The sequence below is a fragment of the Silurus aristotelis genome (genome assembly GCF_946808225.1).
Source record: "Silurus aristotelis genome assembly, chromosome: 1".
NCBI classification, from domain to species: Eukaryota; Metazoa; Chordata; class Actinopteri; order Siluriformes; family Siluridae; genus Silurus; species Silurus aristotelis.
In genome coordinates, this window is record NC_139574.1 from 28,389,437 (window position 1) to 28,406,834 (window position 17,398).

Sequence of the window (17,398 nt, forward strand, 5' to 3'; positions counted from 1 at the left end):
TGCTAGCACTTGCTATTTATGTGACAGTCCTGTCAGCTGTTGGATTTGTTCGTTATAGCCAGAACTCAAAGTTGATTTCCGTAACTTGCTTAAGCAATTTTTACTGTTGAATAAAAAGCATGAGGAAAAAAAAACAAGGTTGGTTTGAAAATATATTGAACAGAACATGTACTGTATGTAGGAGTAATAGGAATTAATGTGAGCTGTTCATTTGTGTGATTGTATTGGCAAAGAAAGCATTACTATAACATTATTTGTAGAAGTCAATTGTACAGTAACCTGAGAGCACTCCCAGATTTTATTATTGCCCAGAGTTTCAAATGGGAGAATGCAGGCCAATGTCTGAAACATGTGCTTATACCCAAATATAGAATCCTGAGGGTAACATGTAGGGGCGAGGAGGAGTGACAAACACATGCCCAGAAAAACCCTCCAGTCTCTGCTGAAGTCCAGTGTGAAAGACATATGCTGTCAGAAATCTGATAGTCAGCAGCTGTTATTAGTAGCATTGAGTTGAGCTTGAATACAGTTTGTGGCTTTTAGAGGACACAAAAACTGATGTTAATCAATACTTGACTGAAGAGTTATTTGGAGATAACTGATAACAGAGAAGACCAACTGTAAACAGAAGCTGCTATGGATTCTCGGCTCTTCAAGCAGATTCAGTGTTCTGTGTGTTTGGGGGAATTTACAGACCCGGTGAGTCTGCTGTGTGACCATACATTCTGCAGGCAGTGTATCAGTAACCACTCACAGACCAGCAGCCGCTTACGCCTGTGTCCCGAATGCCGTCGACCATACACTATGTGGGACTTACGATCCAACCGGGTCCTCAGGAACATGGTTGATGCTGTGAGGGAACACCTCACGGAACAACAAGCCATGACAGACAGGAACATAGCTATTGCAGGAGCCAACGGGCCAAGAGGAGGATTGGTCGTGGAGCCTGAGAAGCTAGTGTGCCCAGACCACGATGAGAGGCTCAAACTGTTCTGTGAGACGGATCAAAAACTGGTGTGTCTTATTTGTAGAGATGGTGATAAACACCAAGGGCACAAGTTTAAGCCAGTGGACGAGGCAGCACAACCCAAAAAGGTCAGTGGAAGAGACGAGAGTGTGAGAGTTGTCACTGTAAAAAATGTGTACTGTGGCTACTACAAGTGGGTATGTAGGAAATCACTAAAAAACAAACAGGAAATATTTGCAGGCTAATTTTTCAAAGGCTATATATATATATATATATATATATATATATATATATATATATATATATATATATATATATATATATATATATATATATATATATAAACCCTAAGGAGCCTTGCTTTATAAAAGTATATTGATAGCCATTCTTAAATATAGTGTAGGTATGCTGTGTTGCAGCTAATAAAATGCTGTAGTTTTACCAAATATTTTTATGCATTTATTAATCTACATTTCTTGCATTGTAGGAGATGCTAAAAGAACCCCTGGGCCTTTTAACAAAGGAAAACAAAGAGCTTGAAGAGCTAATTAAGAAGCAGACCAATGAAATCACAAAAACTGAGGTGAGATTAGCAACCACTAGAAATGTCTGCCTGACATTCACCATCTGGCCAGGATTTGATATTTAGCAGTCGCTAATGTCACTGAAAACTCTCAATGACTCTTTATTGGGTTGTGGAGTCTGCAGTAAACAAAAATGATGCAACATGGTGTAGCACCATGAAATAGTGACTCCCCCCCCCCCCCTTTAATTTCTATAGGAGCGGTCCAAGCAGCTTTCAAATCAAATCTCTGCTCAGTTCCAGGAGATACATCAGTTTCTGAGAGAAAAGGAGCAAGAGGTGAAAGCACTGCTTGAGAAAGAAGAAAAGGTTCTGGTGGAAAAGATGCAGAAAAACAGAAATGACATAGAGGAGAAACTAAATGCTGGAAAAGAGCATGAAAAAGTATTAAAGTCGGTCATTGAGACTGACCGGTCTGATGGTTTTCTGCAGGTTTGTCCCGATTCAGTCTCTACAAATGAATTTATAGTTTTAGTGTTCAATGTAGTTGCTTTTCTAAAATCTGCTATAGTTTGTGTAAAGCTCTGTTTTTTTGCAGTGGTGGACCGATCATGGCCAGGGTTTTGTTGAAGAGATGAGGGAAGTTGACAGTTGGTCTAAAAGGAATGAAAATGCTTCTCGGTCACCAGAGTATGTATTGGAAGTCATTATGCATCGTACATTGTTTTGGACATAAATTCTGATTTTGGTATTCACTGAAGGTATATGTCAAGGGTGAAGGGCATCAGTGTGACTGCGGAATCCCTGTTTCTTGGTCCTTATGAAACTCATCTGCAGTTCTTTGTTTGGAAGAAGATGCTTGGCTTCATTAAACCAGGTATCAATATTTACTATATATAACTTCTTAGATACAACTATTTATGTTAGTATAGATCCACTTTGGCTAAAGTGTTTGTTGTCACCTGACCATCAAATCCATATGCAATTTTTTGACCATCCCATTAAAGATTCATTCCTCACTCTTACTGTTGTTGTTTTAATAACCTTCACTCTTCTGGGAAGGATTTTCTATTAGATCATGACTGTGGGACTTTTTTTATTCAGCTACAAGAGCATTAGTGAGGTCAGGCACTGATAAAGGTGAGAAGATCTGGGGTGCAATAAGTATTCCAGTTCATCCCTGAGATCTTAACTGGGGTTGAGGTCAGGGCTCTATGTTGATCATTTGGCAAATCATGGCCCTCACTTTGTGCACAGGGGTGTTGTCATGGTGGAACAAGTCTAGAGCCAATAGTTTCAGTAAAGAGAAATTGTAATGCTACATCCGAAGGCATTTTTATGGTTTCTCACTTCTCTGGTTTCAACATTCTGTTTTGGGAAAACTACATATCAGTGTGTCCACATTTGTTTGGCCAGATAGACATTGCTTAAGTTTTCCAATATGTAGGATATATTAAAGAAAAATATTATGGGGGAAATGTAAATCATAAGTGTACACAACAAAATTTTTATGCTGTAATTCTTTTCACAGTGCCTGATCGTAATGTAATATCTGACTGCCATGACCCATATTTGAGGGTTTCCTCTGACGGCCGCAGTGTGACTCGCACAGACAAGAAGGGAATTTTCTATCGTCAGAAAGACTACAGACCACTGGCCAGAACCCACAAGTCATTTCAGTCTGGGCAGCATTACTGGGAGGTGGACGTGGGGGAAAAAATTGATTGGAGTGTGGGTGTCGATGGCGGTTGTATAAGCAATTCAAATAAGAACACCAGGTTTCAGCTCAAACATAACCAAGGCTACTCTGTGAAAGAGAATAGCATAGAGACTGATAAGGAGCTGACGGTAAAGCCACGGACAATAGGGCTGTACTTGGACTGTGACAGGCATCAGGTTTGTTTCTATAATGCTGATGATATGATTCTATTACATACAACTGATTATTTGTCTTTTACTCCTTATTCTCTGAGTCTGTCGCCTGGGGGTTACCTAAAGGGAAGAAATGCTGACCCAATGACAGTGTGCTGGAATTGAGCAAATGCATGAAAAAAGCATACGCTTCTAGTGCACAGATAATATACATTATGACATTTTAACATTATGACAGGTGAAGTAAAAAACACTGAATATCTCTTTATCGTGGCACCTGTTAGTGAGTGGGATATATTAGGCAGCAAGTGAAAATTCTTTCCTAAAAGTTGATGTGTTAGAAGCAGGAAAAATGGGCAAGCATAAGGATTTGAGGGAGTTTCACAAGGGCCAACGTGTGAAGGCTAGAGCATCTCCAAAACTGCAGCTCTTGTGGGCTGTTCCTTGTTTGCAGTGGTCAGTATCTATCAAAATGGTCCAAGGAAAGAACAGTGGTGAACTGGTGACAGGGTCCTGGGTGGCCGAGACTCATTGATGCACGTGAGGAGTGAAGGCTGGCCCGTGTGTTCCGATCCAAAAGATGAGCTTCTGTAGCTCAAATTGCTGAAGACGTTAACGCTGGTTCTGGTAGAAAGGAATCAGATTACATCACAGTTTGTTGCATAGGGGGCTGCGAAGCCACAGACCAGTCAATATTAGGCAGGTGGTCATAACGTTATATGCCTGATCAGTGTGACTATATTTATGATTGATGAATTATGCAAGATATAGTAAGCCATTCATGGGGCATACAAATGACTATGACTTGCTAAAAATAGCGTATGCTTTGCCTATGATAAAGCTAAATTTTTAAGGTTGATACGATATGAAATTCAATCAAAATCAAATGTTTTTTTTTTTTTTTTACCATTTCTATTGTTTTTCCTTTCTTGTAATTATTAAAAAAATACAATTGTATATCGTCTGCATTGTGCATTTCTATGTGTAAGTTTGATCCATTCTTTGAGCTTTAGAGAGAATCTAAAACAGATTTGCCACGTCACTAAGATCCAGGGTCTGTAGTTCAATCCTAAACTCAAGTTACTGTCTATGTACCGCATCCTCTACATGGGTTTTCTTCAATGTCTTAAAATGTCACCCCCTAAAACATGTTTGTGGTTAGTAGAATTCTCTAAATTGTTTCCAAGTGTGAATTGTGTCTCTTTGGAGAGAGAGAGAGAGAGAGAGAGAAAGAGAGAGAGAGAGAGAGAGAGAGAGAGAGAGAGAGAGAGAGAGAGAGAGAGAGAGAGAGAGACTACTGACCAGCTAATGCACCCTAAATACTTCAGAGAACATTGGCATAATAAAGGCTTTTCATGGCCTTCTCTGTTTTCCCATTAGAGCATAACTTGTGTTGTTTTATGTTACTATACTTGCAAGCCACAACAAACGATGTTCTCGTATTTAACTCACTTATCAAAAATGTGAAATATGTATTCAATATTAAATTAGATACAGAACTGTCCCATATTTGGTTTCATGCTGTTTTAAGGTCAAGATCAACGACTGAGTATTTCCACTGCATAAGCCACGGCAACTCCTGAGTAAAAGCTTTCAGAGGTGGGAAATGAGCCAATAACATGTGGAGCTTTAAAGTGACCTTAGCCCATAATACTCAGCATGGCTCCAGCAATGAAGAATGCCAGACTAAGAATATCTGGATACACACTGCCCTCTAATGGTTACAATTGCAAACGCCAGAAATTAAAAGAGAACAAATTAAGAGGTAAATTTCATGTCAGAAAGTTTGGGATGATATATAGTTGAAAACTTTTGCCTTTGAGAGCGACAGATTGCATTTATGTATTTAGTTATTTATTGCAAAACAATATGTAGTTTTTGTAGCATATACTGTTGATACGTTACTAAAAAATAATCTATAGACAATATAGTTACATATTTTTTTTATTTTAAAGTTTACAATATACCAAATATAAAATCATTAAACCTATTATTTATTATTTTTAAAACCTATTCCAGGCTTTACATAATTCTTATTTTATATCAAGCTCTACTTTAGGCTTGATATGAGTAAAAATGGCTAGAAATAGGATTCATAATATTTTGTCAGGAAACACCAGCTATATTTCACTATATTTAAAATATGTATTTTTAGATGCCAAGATATCCTTTTCTGCAATGCTTTCCGATTTGTATTGCAGTGGAGAGGTTGATTTTTTTATGTTCTTCAATCAGTATCCTCTCTTTAATCTCTAATCCGTTTAAGATTTATGTCTTGGCTTTGTCTGTAATATATAAAATGTGTTGCTTTCTCATAATTACTGCCTGCATTGCACCAGGTTTTCCTTGAAGATTTTTTTCCTCCATTTACACCTATATAAAAAGTATGATTCACTTTCCTTTCCTTTCCCTTCCCACCATGGTCACTTTGTCATTAGGCATGACTCATACCTGCTCCTGAAAAAAATTCCCTTGAAACAAATCACAAAAGCACATTTGTTGGCTTTAATAGTTTATTTGGGTATATTTACAAACACCCACATGCAAGCAATTGGTTGACTACTGAATGACGTTATTAGAATGGGGTACTATGTATTTTAAGTGTGCTACTAGCGGCGGGCTATATCACACACAGCTACGCAACCCACTGCCACACTAACGCATACATACGCATTTACACGCCACATCAGATAGATAGAGAGATAGACAAAAAAAAAGCCAAATCATTAAAAACAAAAACAATACACAATATTGTCCAGTACATCTATTGTTCCAACAAAACTGAGGCTTTATCTCACAAAGTTAAATGTACTACAAATAAAAAAGAAAATTCCTGAAAAGTTCCATACATCATTGAAATGTTGCCGTTAAGGTAAGAATGAAAAAAAAAAAAGCCTATGGATGTCACTAAAACAAAATTTAGCCTTGAACTTACTATAGCTGTAACAACACAACATCAAAGATATTCACATCTAAGCTGTTATTCTGGGAAGCTTAATTTATAATATCACACATTTAACCTTAAGTTTTTAAATGGAAAGAAAGTGCAGAAATGCGAAGTGACATATGCTGAAATATGTCAAGCCTACGTCGCTTGCTAAAACAATAGAAATGAGCTGTTCTGCTGAAATGCCTATATAACGGAGATTTGGCAAAGGTGGAGCATGTTTATGTTACCCAGGTGACTGCAGTGCTGTAAATACTCAGCCTTTTCCAATGAGGCAGGTTATGTGTGCAGCCCACGGCTTCGCTGCCTTAAACTGGCGCAGTCCTACTGATCGTCTGTTGGTGTGATGAAGCTGCGGCCCATGCAAACTGGCATGTCAATGCAGGCACAGATGGCGAGGGAACGCCATCAATCAGCAGTGCTTTATGCATCAGCCAGTGTGCAAGCAACTGATTTTTTTCTTAGTTTCCTTAACCCCCCTACTCAAACATGCTTGCTTTGCTCAGCTCAAATGAAATGCTCGCTTTCAAACATTATCTGTGCTTATACTGTAGGTAAGCAGTTTAGTTCAAATCCAAATGCAGCAATATTTAGTACATAGAAGTCACTGTAGGACTGTTTAAATGTACTCACATCAAACACAATACAGCCATCTTGTTGCTGAGTCTGATAAATATATTGTTTACTTCGATATATGTTCATGCAACTCCATTCAAGGCATTCACACATGGATAAAAAAAAAAAACATTGAGTTATGCAATCAATCAAATACGGTTACTTCAGTGACGAGTCTTGTGAATGAATAGTACAGTACAGTATATGCATAGTCAGTGATAAAATCTTCTAATCACACTATTCAGTACACTGTGGGAAATAAATAACAAGTAAAAACGATCAGTGCACTAGCACACGAGTACTCTATTGCCACTAGTCAGAGCAACAACATCAATCATAGCAGTAGTCTTACGTGATCAGGCTTTTAAATAGTGATGGGGTGATGACACTGAATCTAAATAAATATATCAGACAAAATTATTTCTAGCCACAGATTAAAATCTAGCCTAAAGCATAATTAATAACTACAACATATCTTGGTCTGGACTTAATCATTGTCTGAAAATCCATAAAGTAACCACTTTTTCTGGTGTTTTGGAGTCAATAATGAAATTCCTGAACAGTTTAAATCTACATGATTGAAATTAATGTGAAAACAAGTAATCAGAGAGTGTGCAAGGAGGTCCTTTTCCAATATACACCAAAAAAAAACAAAAAAAAAACAGATGTCATTTTGAGTAACCACACAATTATATATATATTTATATATATATGCTTTCTTTTACAATCCATTAGCAAGCTTGATATTTGGAATAAGCTGTATATTATAGATGGGATAATTCATAACTCAGGATGATTCCAGCACGTCATCATACACAATGACTTGTTTTTTTTTTTCCCCACTGTTCATGTCTATCTGCCTATCTATCATGACCAAATTAAATGATTCTTTAAATTCGATTATTCTGCTATATTTGCTATATTTATATATATTTATGTAAATGCATCATCATTTATACATTATCATGTATGCTAAGATGAATGCTAGAGGAAAAACATGAAACATCACACATGTTGGGATGAGCTTTTTCTGCACAGCCCCTAATAACAATTAGGAGTTAGGATATGAATTCAATATCAATGTATACACTGTTCTCTTTTAAACATAATAATCCATGGTACGTAATAACTTCATTCAACTCACACGATCATCCAAGCCGGAATCACATGATAAGTGATGCATAACTAATAGGAACAAGGCCCTCCTTGTCACCTTGGCGACAGCGAATCCAGTCTTGGTCCACGCTTCCAAGAATTAAGAGCTCATCCCCCTTTCTGAAGCTCAGCTCTGCTCCTGTACCCCTGTGATCACACAGAGTTCTGACCATCCTGCAAACCAATCATAAGTTTTTCATCAGAAACAATAGTTTGCAGTTTGCATCAGATATTGCTCAAATGCCAAACTTCAAGGAAGTGTGGTAGTTATTTCGGCCAAAAGTTTAAATGCCTACGACTAGCACTCTTGAATCTTGAGCCTCTTTACAGACTTTTAACAGAAAGCAATGAAGTAAGAGCTATTTCTGAATGCAAAACAGTGTTCACATCCCAGGAATACTGCCGCTTAACGTATCGCTATGGACAGGATTAATTACTTTTCATGTTAAAAGTGAATGTGTGTATCCTAAAAAAATATGACTAAAAACTGCAGATGGAAATGACAAAGCCTAAAGATATGCTTATTGTGTTTCTGTGTCTGCTTTGCATTTGTCTGAGGCAAATTCTTTAGTTCAGTCCACTTCAAGCTCTATATGTATGTACGGTACATTTATATATATGGTATATGTATATAAAAATCCATTGGATGAGTGGAAATGTTATCAGGATTATGCCACACTAAGGAAAAAGCACAGCCAGTGCTAACCTTATTAAAAATGCTAAAGCATCACCTTAACACATTACCTCAGAGGTTTCAGCTGGTTACCAGTTCCTTCACTCTCATCATTTTTGCTGCTCTCCCTTTCTCCTTGTGTTTGAGGCTCAAACTTCTCAGGCAAAAAGGTCTGGCCTGTGCTTGATATACGGGACAAGACTGGTATACCAGGATTCAGCCAGTGAGAAGGACGCCTGAAAGTTATAAGAACAAAATTAATTTTGAAATATAGTTAAGTGGAGTGTGCTTAATTTTCACAAAGGACACAGTTCGTAAAAAAACAACACAAAAACCTTATAACTAATAATGAATATCTTACAAATATGTATAAATTTTTACCAGTGATGTTTGGAATTTTTAAGTTAGACTGCCTATTTATACATTTTCAGAGAGCTAGATGTATGGTATATATTAATTTGCTCCTTCTTATACATTCACAGCATTTTGGCAGACGCCCTAATTCAGATCGACTTACATTTATCTCATTGATACAACTGAGCAGTTATAAGGTTAAGGGCCTTGTTTAGGGGTCCAGGAGTAGCAGCCTGGTGTGGTTGGGATTTGAACTCACAAACTTCTGATCCAAAGTCCAATCCCTTAACCACTTAGTTACCACCTCCCTATAATAGCCTATGTTTAATGTACACAGGATAAATGTCCTACTGATGAACATATTAAACCTGAATAAAACTGTTGATATGATTCGTGAAAAAATATTTTAATCCATTCATAGTTATATTTAGTGCTGTGGAACGTAGGCTAAACAAATCAGTTCCTGTTATTTTTTGTGCATTAACTTTGCAGATGTTCTATAAGATTCAATGTAACTGTTTTTATTTTGTAAATGCAACTGTTTCTTTTGAAAATATGGAATATAATCAAAAGAATAGTACCTAGATTATTTTTTTAATGTTTTCAATCAAACTGCCTTCATCTCTGTATGTATTTTTGTTCTATACGATAAATAATGACATACTCTACATTTTTGAAAGGAGTTAACAAAGGTCTAGCTCACCGCTTTGGTGGGTTGTTGGGGCTTTTGGATGCTCCAAACAATCTGCCCAAACCCCAAGAAACTGTACCACCCTCACCAGCCTGAGACTCCTGGCCTGGGCTCTTTGGACAATCAGAATTTGAGTGTGTATTCACTATGGCATGATCTTTGGCCTCCTCTGACCAGCTAGTGGGTGTCAAACCACTCCAGTTCTGCCCTAAACGCTCACCCCAGCGTATCACAGCCCCCCAGCCTTGATGAAGAGCCTGGCCTGCCTGCTGGCTGAAGCTATTCGCACTCCAGATGCTCGGTGGGGTTATTATTTCCTTCTCTTGCAGCCATTGCAGCTGGGGACTGGTTTCTCCCTTACCAATTCCTGATATTGGCCTACAGTAGGCAGGATCTGGATTGAATGTGCTTGTGGGACTTAAACTGTGGCTGGCTGCTTTGGGATCGGTAAAGCCTTGCTTGGAAACATTCTTCAGATGTTGTCCATTGCTCTGAGGCTGATCGGGACTGGATGACTGTGGGTTACGACTGGGTGGGCTAAGTGCAGGGGACAGTGGGTCGAAGTGGTGGTGCTGGAACAGTAGGTCGAGGTTGAAGGTCAGGAGTGAGAGAGGCTGTAGCATGAGGAGAAGCTCTTCAAAGAGAGGCTTGCAAAAAGTGTCAGAAAGGAGCATAAAGGATGTTGGCCAGTAATATGTTTCCAGGACATCTGGAAGTGCAAAGAAAAAAAGCAGGATATGATGCTTTAAGGATTATTAACACAATACAGACACAATAGTGCCATATTGACAGAAAGTATACAGAAGCAGGGGCCAACGACTAAAACATAGCTGGTTACCAATTCGACTCACCATGGCAGGTCTGTAAGTGGGAGAGCCAGTAATCAAGGCGCTTGATACTGCAAGAGGAAGACGAAAATAGAGATGATGAAAGAAGATACATTTAGCCTGAATGCTTGACAATAAAAATAGAAAAGTAGAGAAAATAGCTAAAAATAACAAGTCTTGCTTACTTGAGAAGGCCGAATAGGAAGGCATTAAATCTGTGCCGGCTTTGCTTGATCTGTGGAAGTGCAGCTACTTTAGCCTGTAAGCTGTACAAAGCCTGGGTGTTTGAGCCTGGAGGACCCCCGAGAAAAACAAAACAGTTAACTCTAGAAGTTGTTAAACCATTTAACAGTTGCCTCACACAACTGTAAATAAATTAACTCTGTTTACTTCACTGCCCCTGGATAACGCTGCTTAACAAGATATTATGCAGGAGAAGAAATGTGAGAGGGGCGGGGGTATTGGATGATGCAGGATGAAAAATAAGGGGGATGACAGATGGGTGATTCAACACTGCAGGGATTCACAGTGCCAGGAAAACAGAGATGTGTGCACATAGAAAGAGATAAATGGAGCAGAAAAGAAATAAAATCTATTTGTACCTGGTTTGGTGGAGGCCTGAGCCAATCCCCAGGGTGAATTTGGTCTTCTGCCTGTGATGAGATCACTCTGATAGGGCTTGAGTCCGTCACAGAGAAGCCCGTACAGAGCCGGGCAAAGGCACTGCAACACCAGTCGGCCCAAAGTGGGGTTTACATTGCTGTCTCCAGAGAGAGCCTGGTTAAAGAAAAATGAAAGAAACAAAAGCAGGCGACGCGGTAGTGGAGGATCAAAGAAGAGAAAAAACATAAGGACGTAGGATGTTTGGATGTAAATGAGGAGAAGAGAAAATAGAAGAAAGGAAGCAGGAATAAAAAAAAAATTAAAAAAACAAAGGCACGGAGCATGGAGTTAGTGAAAGTACCCTTAAGCACAGATGAGCATTATAATACATTATCTACTGAGTGAACCAGGACAAATAAAAACAATTGCTCATGTGTAAGCCATATGCAGAGAAAGACTAAACAAAATAATAAAAAAAAGAAATATAAAGCATAATTGACGTAGAAACAGAATTTATTCTGTAATTTCACCTATAGTAATGAGACACAGTTACAGCTTGCAACCGACCTTCTGCACAAGAGTCCTAGAAGAGCTGAACTGAGCCAGAATAGCCTCCACTGCCACATTGACAGCACTGAGAAGAGCTGAGAAACAAAAACAAACAATATCCTCAAGTTTGCTTACAGCATTAAATCATCCTTGTAGTTCAAGATATCGCTTCTATATACAGGCAAGTTCAAAGCACCTCGTTTTTCCTGCAGGCAAAGAGGGGACAGTACACCACCAACATGTGGGGGCTTCTCATCGTCGCCCATCCAGGCCCCTGCTTTTGCAGCAGAACCAGCAAAAGACAGGCTACACACAGCTAAAACATGTAAACAGAAAACAATAAACTTGTCCACTAAAACACTACACTTATATCAATTCTTTACACTAAAATCAACATTAAAATACCTATTAAAGAGGTTTATAGTGTGGTATATAAACAAGTACACTTAGTATTTATACAGATATTAGTTTTATTGAGAAATAATTTTCTTGTACATTTTAAATGTAAGACAAAGTTGTTTTTTTTTACCTGAACACACATTTATATTATTTATTCTATATGCATGCATTTAAATTTGAATGTTACCATCACTAGTACGCATGCATGCTTAAAGACCAACAAAAATCCTTCATTTATTTAAGCAAGGAATAAATGATAGGTGTTTTTAATTTCAAATAAATTAAGAGTAATAATATATACAACGTAAAGTAACAATCACAACAATCATTAATAATGGCCACATACATGTTTCATACCTGACAGTGTAAAGCAGCTAATAAAATACTACACTAAAGAAGACTTTAAAAAAGCTCATGCACTTCATCCATGCAAGTAAAACCTCAAATAAAGACACTGGCAGCATGGCAGTTTCAGCCTGAGACACAAATACATTCACTGATACAAAAAACATAGCAAGTGCTAATAGGAATAGCGAAGAAATCAAAAATAATGTAAAAAAAAAAAAAAAAAAAAAAAAAAAAAGAAGAAACAATGGGCGATAAAGAAGAGAGGAATCAGAAAGATGTAATGATCTCTTACTCAGCGAGAGCGGTGAAACATTCTGCTTAGATTGGAGTTTGGGGGCCACTGGCTCCCTGAGAGGAGCTGGAGCTCGAGGGGTGTACAAGTAGGGGTAATAAAGCGGGGCAGCAAGAGCAGGCAGTGTGTGACTGCGAGGGAATAGGGGCGAACAGAGACCGGACATGCTGACCTCTGGAGAAGGAGGCCCAGCCCTATGCGGGGGTGAAATTGCTCCTACAGGGGATAAACGTGGGGGAGCCCCTTTATGCAGAGGGCAATTTTTGGGATGATAGAGAAAGAAGGTAGGGAATGGCGAGCTGTGGGATTTTTCCTCCAACTTTTTCTGGTCACTCAATTTATTGCTAACTGAACCTGGAAAACTGGCCTCATCACAGCCAAATATGGAATTCACATCTTCGCTGGTGTTTTTGGAACCATCAGTCAGTTTGCTGAGCTTTTCTGCATTTACATACCGTATCATGTCAATATTTTTGTATGGAGTTGTGTTGCCTTCAGCATATGTACTTGTTGATGACTCATTCATGGTCTTCATTCTGTATTTGTCACCACAGTAGAGTGAATCCACATTACATTTTGGATCTAAATGATTCTCATAAAATGAATCAAAGTTGCTCACAGATTCTGTTCGATAGTACCAGCTCTTATTTTTAATGGCATCGGAGTATTGATACAAAGAATCCATTAAGCTTTCTGAATTACTATTACCATTGCCACTAGAGGGATTTGCACGGTTACAGAAAAATTCTGCATGTTTTTCTAAGACAGGGCCGAAAAGTGAGTCAGTGTAGTCTGTAACAGACTCAGAAGTGGGATTTATATGACACAAAGGGTCTCTGGGATGTTCCTGAAGAGACTGAGCTTTTGTCTGATTCCTATAAAAGTCTGAACGGTAAAAGAGGGGTGCCTGGGATGGAGAGTTAGAATGCAGGTAATAAGGTGAGGGCAATGTGCTAGGCAAGGCTAAAGACAGGGGAGGTGAGGACACTGTTATAAAGCATTGAGCAAAAACATGTAAACAGAAACATTACAAAACAGCAGGATGAGCAAAGCAATGTGGGAATGGTCCAGTTATATCAGAAGCAAAGATGTTCACAGACAAGAGTGAAGCAGTAAAAGAGGAAATGATTCAATAAGCACATAGCAAAGAGACAGGGAAAAAGAGAGAGAATGGAAAGAATGTTAATAGAGTCATTCTGAAAGAACAACAACAACTGCTAATGTCAAAAACCTGAATGCAGCCTGGAGAAGATACACACAATTACAGCATGCTTACACAATTTCATATTCATAAAATGACACATTGGAGCACTGCGAATCAGATCACACACTACTGATCATAACTAGATACTAAAGTTCAAAACAGACGCATATAATAGCATTAAACATTTTCTTTTTTTAAACATTAAAACAGTGCCCCCAAGCAAAATCGTTTGATCTAGAATTTTGTCCAAAATTCTGTCCCAAATAGATTGCATGCACCTAGAACTTGAACTTGTGAAGAATTAAATAGAAGATATGTACTGTGTGGTAATGCCTTAAATCGGGTCTCTCAAAGAGAAAAGCAACCTACTGTAAATGTCATTTACACTGCCAACAACTCATAGAAAAACACGTAAACTTACTAGTTGCTAACTTCAAGTTTCATTTCCTGTTGTGCTACAGCAGCATTATCACTGTTCTCTCATTGGTGGTGAAGTATATGACCTGCCCTCCCACCTCTTAAAGGTACATGAACATCTGTCTACAGTACCACAAATACATAAACCTGATTTACTTTTCTTTTTCAAAATAAATATAGATAAGTTAGATCCATGGTGCTAGCCTCTAGTCCTGGGTTTTTTTCAATTCTCTACCCCATTAAATTACCAAGTCCTTCAATACAATTCTCATAACATTTAACAAAATACATAAACTGAGGTCAAATCCATGAACAGTACAATTCACTATCTATCTATCTATCTATCTATCTATCTATCTATCTATCTATCTATCTATCTATCTATCTATCTATCTATCTATCTATCTATCTATCTATCTATCTATCTGTCAGACTGTCAGAGTGCATATTTGTGAGTGTATTAGTGAAAGAGAGAGAGAGAGAGAGAGAGAGAGAGAGAGAGAGAGAGAGAGAGAGAGAGAGAGAGAGAGAGAGAGAGAGAGAGAGAGATGGTAGCTATCGACCTGCAGAGCAAATAAATAATTTAATAACCTAAAATGACATCACAGGAAACAACAGAGGACAGTAGAGATTTCTTTAAACATTTTATCAGCTACCCTTCATACAAGCTATTATTTAAATAACTGCCCTTATCATGTGGTTGTTACTCAGTGGCTTTTTCTTATCCTGACTCATCATTATTCATTTCCCAATAAGATCATGTTCCCGTATGCCACTAGTGCACTGTTTTTTTTTGTTTTTTTTACTCTTTGTTTCATATAAACAATCATGTTAAAATGTAAAATAACCAGAAAGTAATGAATGTTGTGTAACTCACATCTTGTTCGTGATTCCCATGGTTGGCCACCATCTGCCATTCCCCTCACCTCTGTCTCTCTCATGTCTTTGTCCTTTGTCTTGTAGTGCTCTCTGTTTCTGTCACCAATAAAGTTGTACTGGATGTTTTCATTAGTTGAGCCACTAATTTGTTGCGTAGAGACAGGTTCCAGAGTGCCATTTTCCTGAACATTCAAGTGGCGTATTTCCCTAAATAAAGCTAATGAGGCAGGTGTGGGTGGTGGCTGGAGAAATGCGGCCTTTGCTTGAGAAGTGTACTCCCACTGGGTGCCATCCCCATCAACCTTCTCTCTCCTCCATTTAAGGTTATACAAGAAATCTGGATCAGGGGTAATGACAGTTGTATCAGGTTCTTTTTGGATTTGAGTTAGTAGGGAAGCCTGTTTACCTCTGTTGCGCAGTTCCTTAAATGTAGTGATTTTTGGAACAGAGCTGGATTTTTGGGATGTGGCATTAGTGGATGGTTTTCTCGCTTCTAGGTGCGGCGTCTCTGTGTCTGGAGTAAAAGCTATCAACCAATCAAATCTATCTGGACGGGATGAATTAGCAGGAATAGCACATGGCTTTACAGGAGGAAGTTCTGGTGGTTTGGGCAATATTTTTGGCCGTGGGGGTAAAGGTCGTGGAGGGGGAGGGGGAGGAGGGGAATCAGGAATTACAGAGGCATAATCGTACGTGCCAAAGCTTGAATTAGTGAACTGTTTGTTGCTAATGGATGTGCTGTAATATGAGTCAGTAGTCAAGCTGGAATTATCCCTTAAGCCACAGTTGCAGCTAGAGTTACTACTGCCTTCATTCTGCTGGTACCGCTTAGCCATCTCTGTGAAAGACGTTGTTCTGAATGTGTCCTTGCATTCTTCTTTTTTTCCATCTATGAGTATGTCCTCTTTCTCAAGCTTATTGCTTTCTCTCAGCTCCTTCCAGGTAAACATGTTCCCCCTGTTCACATCCTCTCCCTTCTCTTTGTTTGTCTCACTGACACAAATATCTTTGATGTTAAAAGTATCAGATATTGTATCTTCGTCCAAAACCCCATCAACACAGACCCCCAACTCAGGGCTAAGCCTTAGCAACTCAGCCTGGGTAATCCCTGCCAGTGCTAGCAGCTTCCGTATCTCTACATCCAGGGCATGGAATGATGGAGGAGGTGGGAGCAATGGTGGTGGTGGAATTGCAGGAGGAGAGGGCAAAGCTGGTGGAGGTGGTAGAGGTGGAGGTCTAGAAGTTGGAGCAGGAAGAGACTGAGGTGTCTTCTGTCTCTCAAGCTCAGCAAGCCTCTGAGCTTCCAGACGGGCTTTATGCCGCCTTCTGGGAGGTGGAATAGGTGGAGTGGTTAAAGAGAGTGTAGGTGAATCGGTGTACAGGGTGAAATAAGGAACAGGCTGTGATGGTGGTGGAGGCAATGCAGGGGGTTTTGACACCGAAGATGAAGTTTGGGAAACTGAGAGACTGACAGTTTTAGCTGGAGAGGAAGTAGAGGAAACTGAAGGTGTATTTCCACTGATGTTCATATATGTGTGCATTTCAGAGTGGGCACTGACATGTCTTGCTGGAGGTTTGGGTGGACGGGGAGGAGGATTCGCAGGTGATGATGCAAGGGAATCTGGAATAGGAGGTTCATCAAGGTCAGATGGGGCTGTCATATCTACCCCAGCATCACTGTATTCTTGGGATTCACACGATCTGCCGCTTTTATAAAGCTTCCAAGAAATGTCAATATTGCCCATGTCGTCAAGTACACCAGAAATATCTTCATCAGAAAATTCCAATCCAGCTTCTTGTAGTCTTTCCAGATGCATAAGTCTTATCTGTTTGTTGACTTTTTCAAGTCTTTCTTGGTGCACTAGCCTATATCTTAGCTCCACATCATCCTTGAGCTCCCACTGTGCTAGTTGAACAATTTGATAAAAGTGATCCACTTTGCCTAATTCATCAACAGAGTCCAAAAAGTTCAAAAGATCTACTTTAATGCCCTTTTCTTTCTTAGGTACCTTGCCCTCCATAAACTCTGAAGAAGGGGATGGGGGAGCTGATGGATATCCCTCATCAGGTGAGCATGGAAATG

General features: G+C 39.0%; 2 protein-coding genes across 4 annotated transcripts in view; one reads left to right on the top strand and one right to left on the bottom strand.

Moving 5' to 3' along the window:
• The first annotated feature begins 492 nt into the window (after window positions 1–492).
• On the top strand, window positions 493–3,663 carry LOC310733275 (nuclear factor 7, brain-like). 2 transcript variants are annotated; one of them, XM_083554386.1, is made up of 6 exons: window positions 493–1,095; window positions 1,455–1,550; window positions 1,749–1,982; window positions 2,089–2,180; window positions 2,252–2,367; window positions 3,022–3,663. In XM_083554386.1, the coding sequence occupies exons 1-6, from the start codon at window positions 637–639 to the stop codon at window positions 3,525–3,527; spliced, it is 1,503 nt and encodes a 500-aa protein (XP_083410512.1). In that variant the 5' UTR covers window positions 493–636; the 3' UTR covers window positions 3,528–3,663. The 2 variants fall into 2 exon arrangements, with proteins under 2 accessions (XP_083410512.1, XP_083410513.1); XM_083554387.1 differs by having other exon boundaries at window positions 2,264–2,367.
• Window positions 3,664–5,857: 2,194 nt separating this feature from the next.
• The window catches only part of rusc1 (RUN and SH3 domain containing 1), a 14,372-nt gene continuing 2,831 nt past the window's right edge, over window positions 5,858–17,398 (bottom strand). Inside the window, exons 2-11 of one of the 2 annotated variants that reach the window (XM_083554817.1) lie at window positions 15,314–17,398; window positions 12,816–13,802; window positions 11,973–12,092; window positions 11,795–11,871; window positions 11,227–11,401; window positions 10,810–10,915; window positions 10,649–10,695; window positions 9,810–10,506; window positions 8,824–8,988; window positions 5,858–8,253 (exon numbers count right to left, since the gene is read on the bottom strand). The exon at window positions 15,314–17,398 is cut by the window's right edge and continues 1,151 nt beyond it. In XM_083554817.1, the coding sequence (XP_083410943.1) occupies window positions 8,088–8,253; window positions 8,824–8,988; window positions 9,810–10,506; window positions 10,649–10,695; window positions 10,810–10,915; window positions 11,227–11,401; window positions 11,795–11,871; window positions 11,973–12,092; window positions 12,816–13,802; window positions 15,314–17,398 (4,625 nt within the window). In that variant the 3' untranslated portion in view covers window positions 5,858–8,087. The remainder of the gene's footprint in view (window positions 8,254–8,823; window positions 8,989–9,809; window positions 10,507–10,648; window positions 10,696–10,809; window positions 10,916–11,226; window positions 11,402–11,794; window positions 11,872–11,972; window positions 12,093–12,815; window positions 13,803–15,313) is intronic. The other variant, XM_083554818.1, reaches the window with a different exon arrangement.

Coding starts and splice junctions, on each gene's coding strand:
- LOC310733275 (XM_083554386.1), top strand. CDS start 637: ATGGATTCTCGGCTCTTCAAGCAGATTCAGTGTTCTGTGTGTTTGGGG. Junction 1,551..1,748: donor ATGAAATCACAAAAACTGAG/GTGAGATTAGCA, acceptor TAATTTCTATAG/GAGCGGTCCAAGCAGCTTTC. Junction 2,368..3,021: donor GCTTGGCTTCATTAAACCAG/GTATCAATATTT, acceptor TTCTTTTCACAG/TGCCTGATCGTAATGTAATA.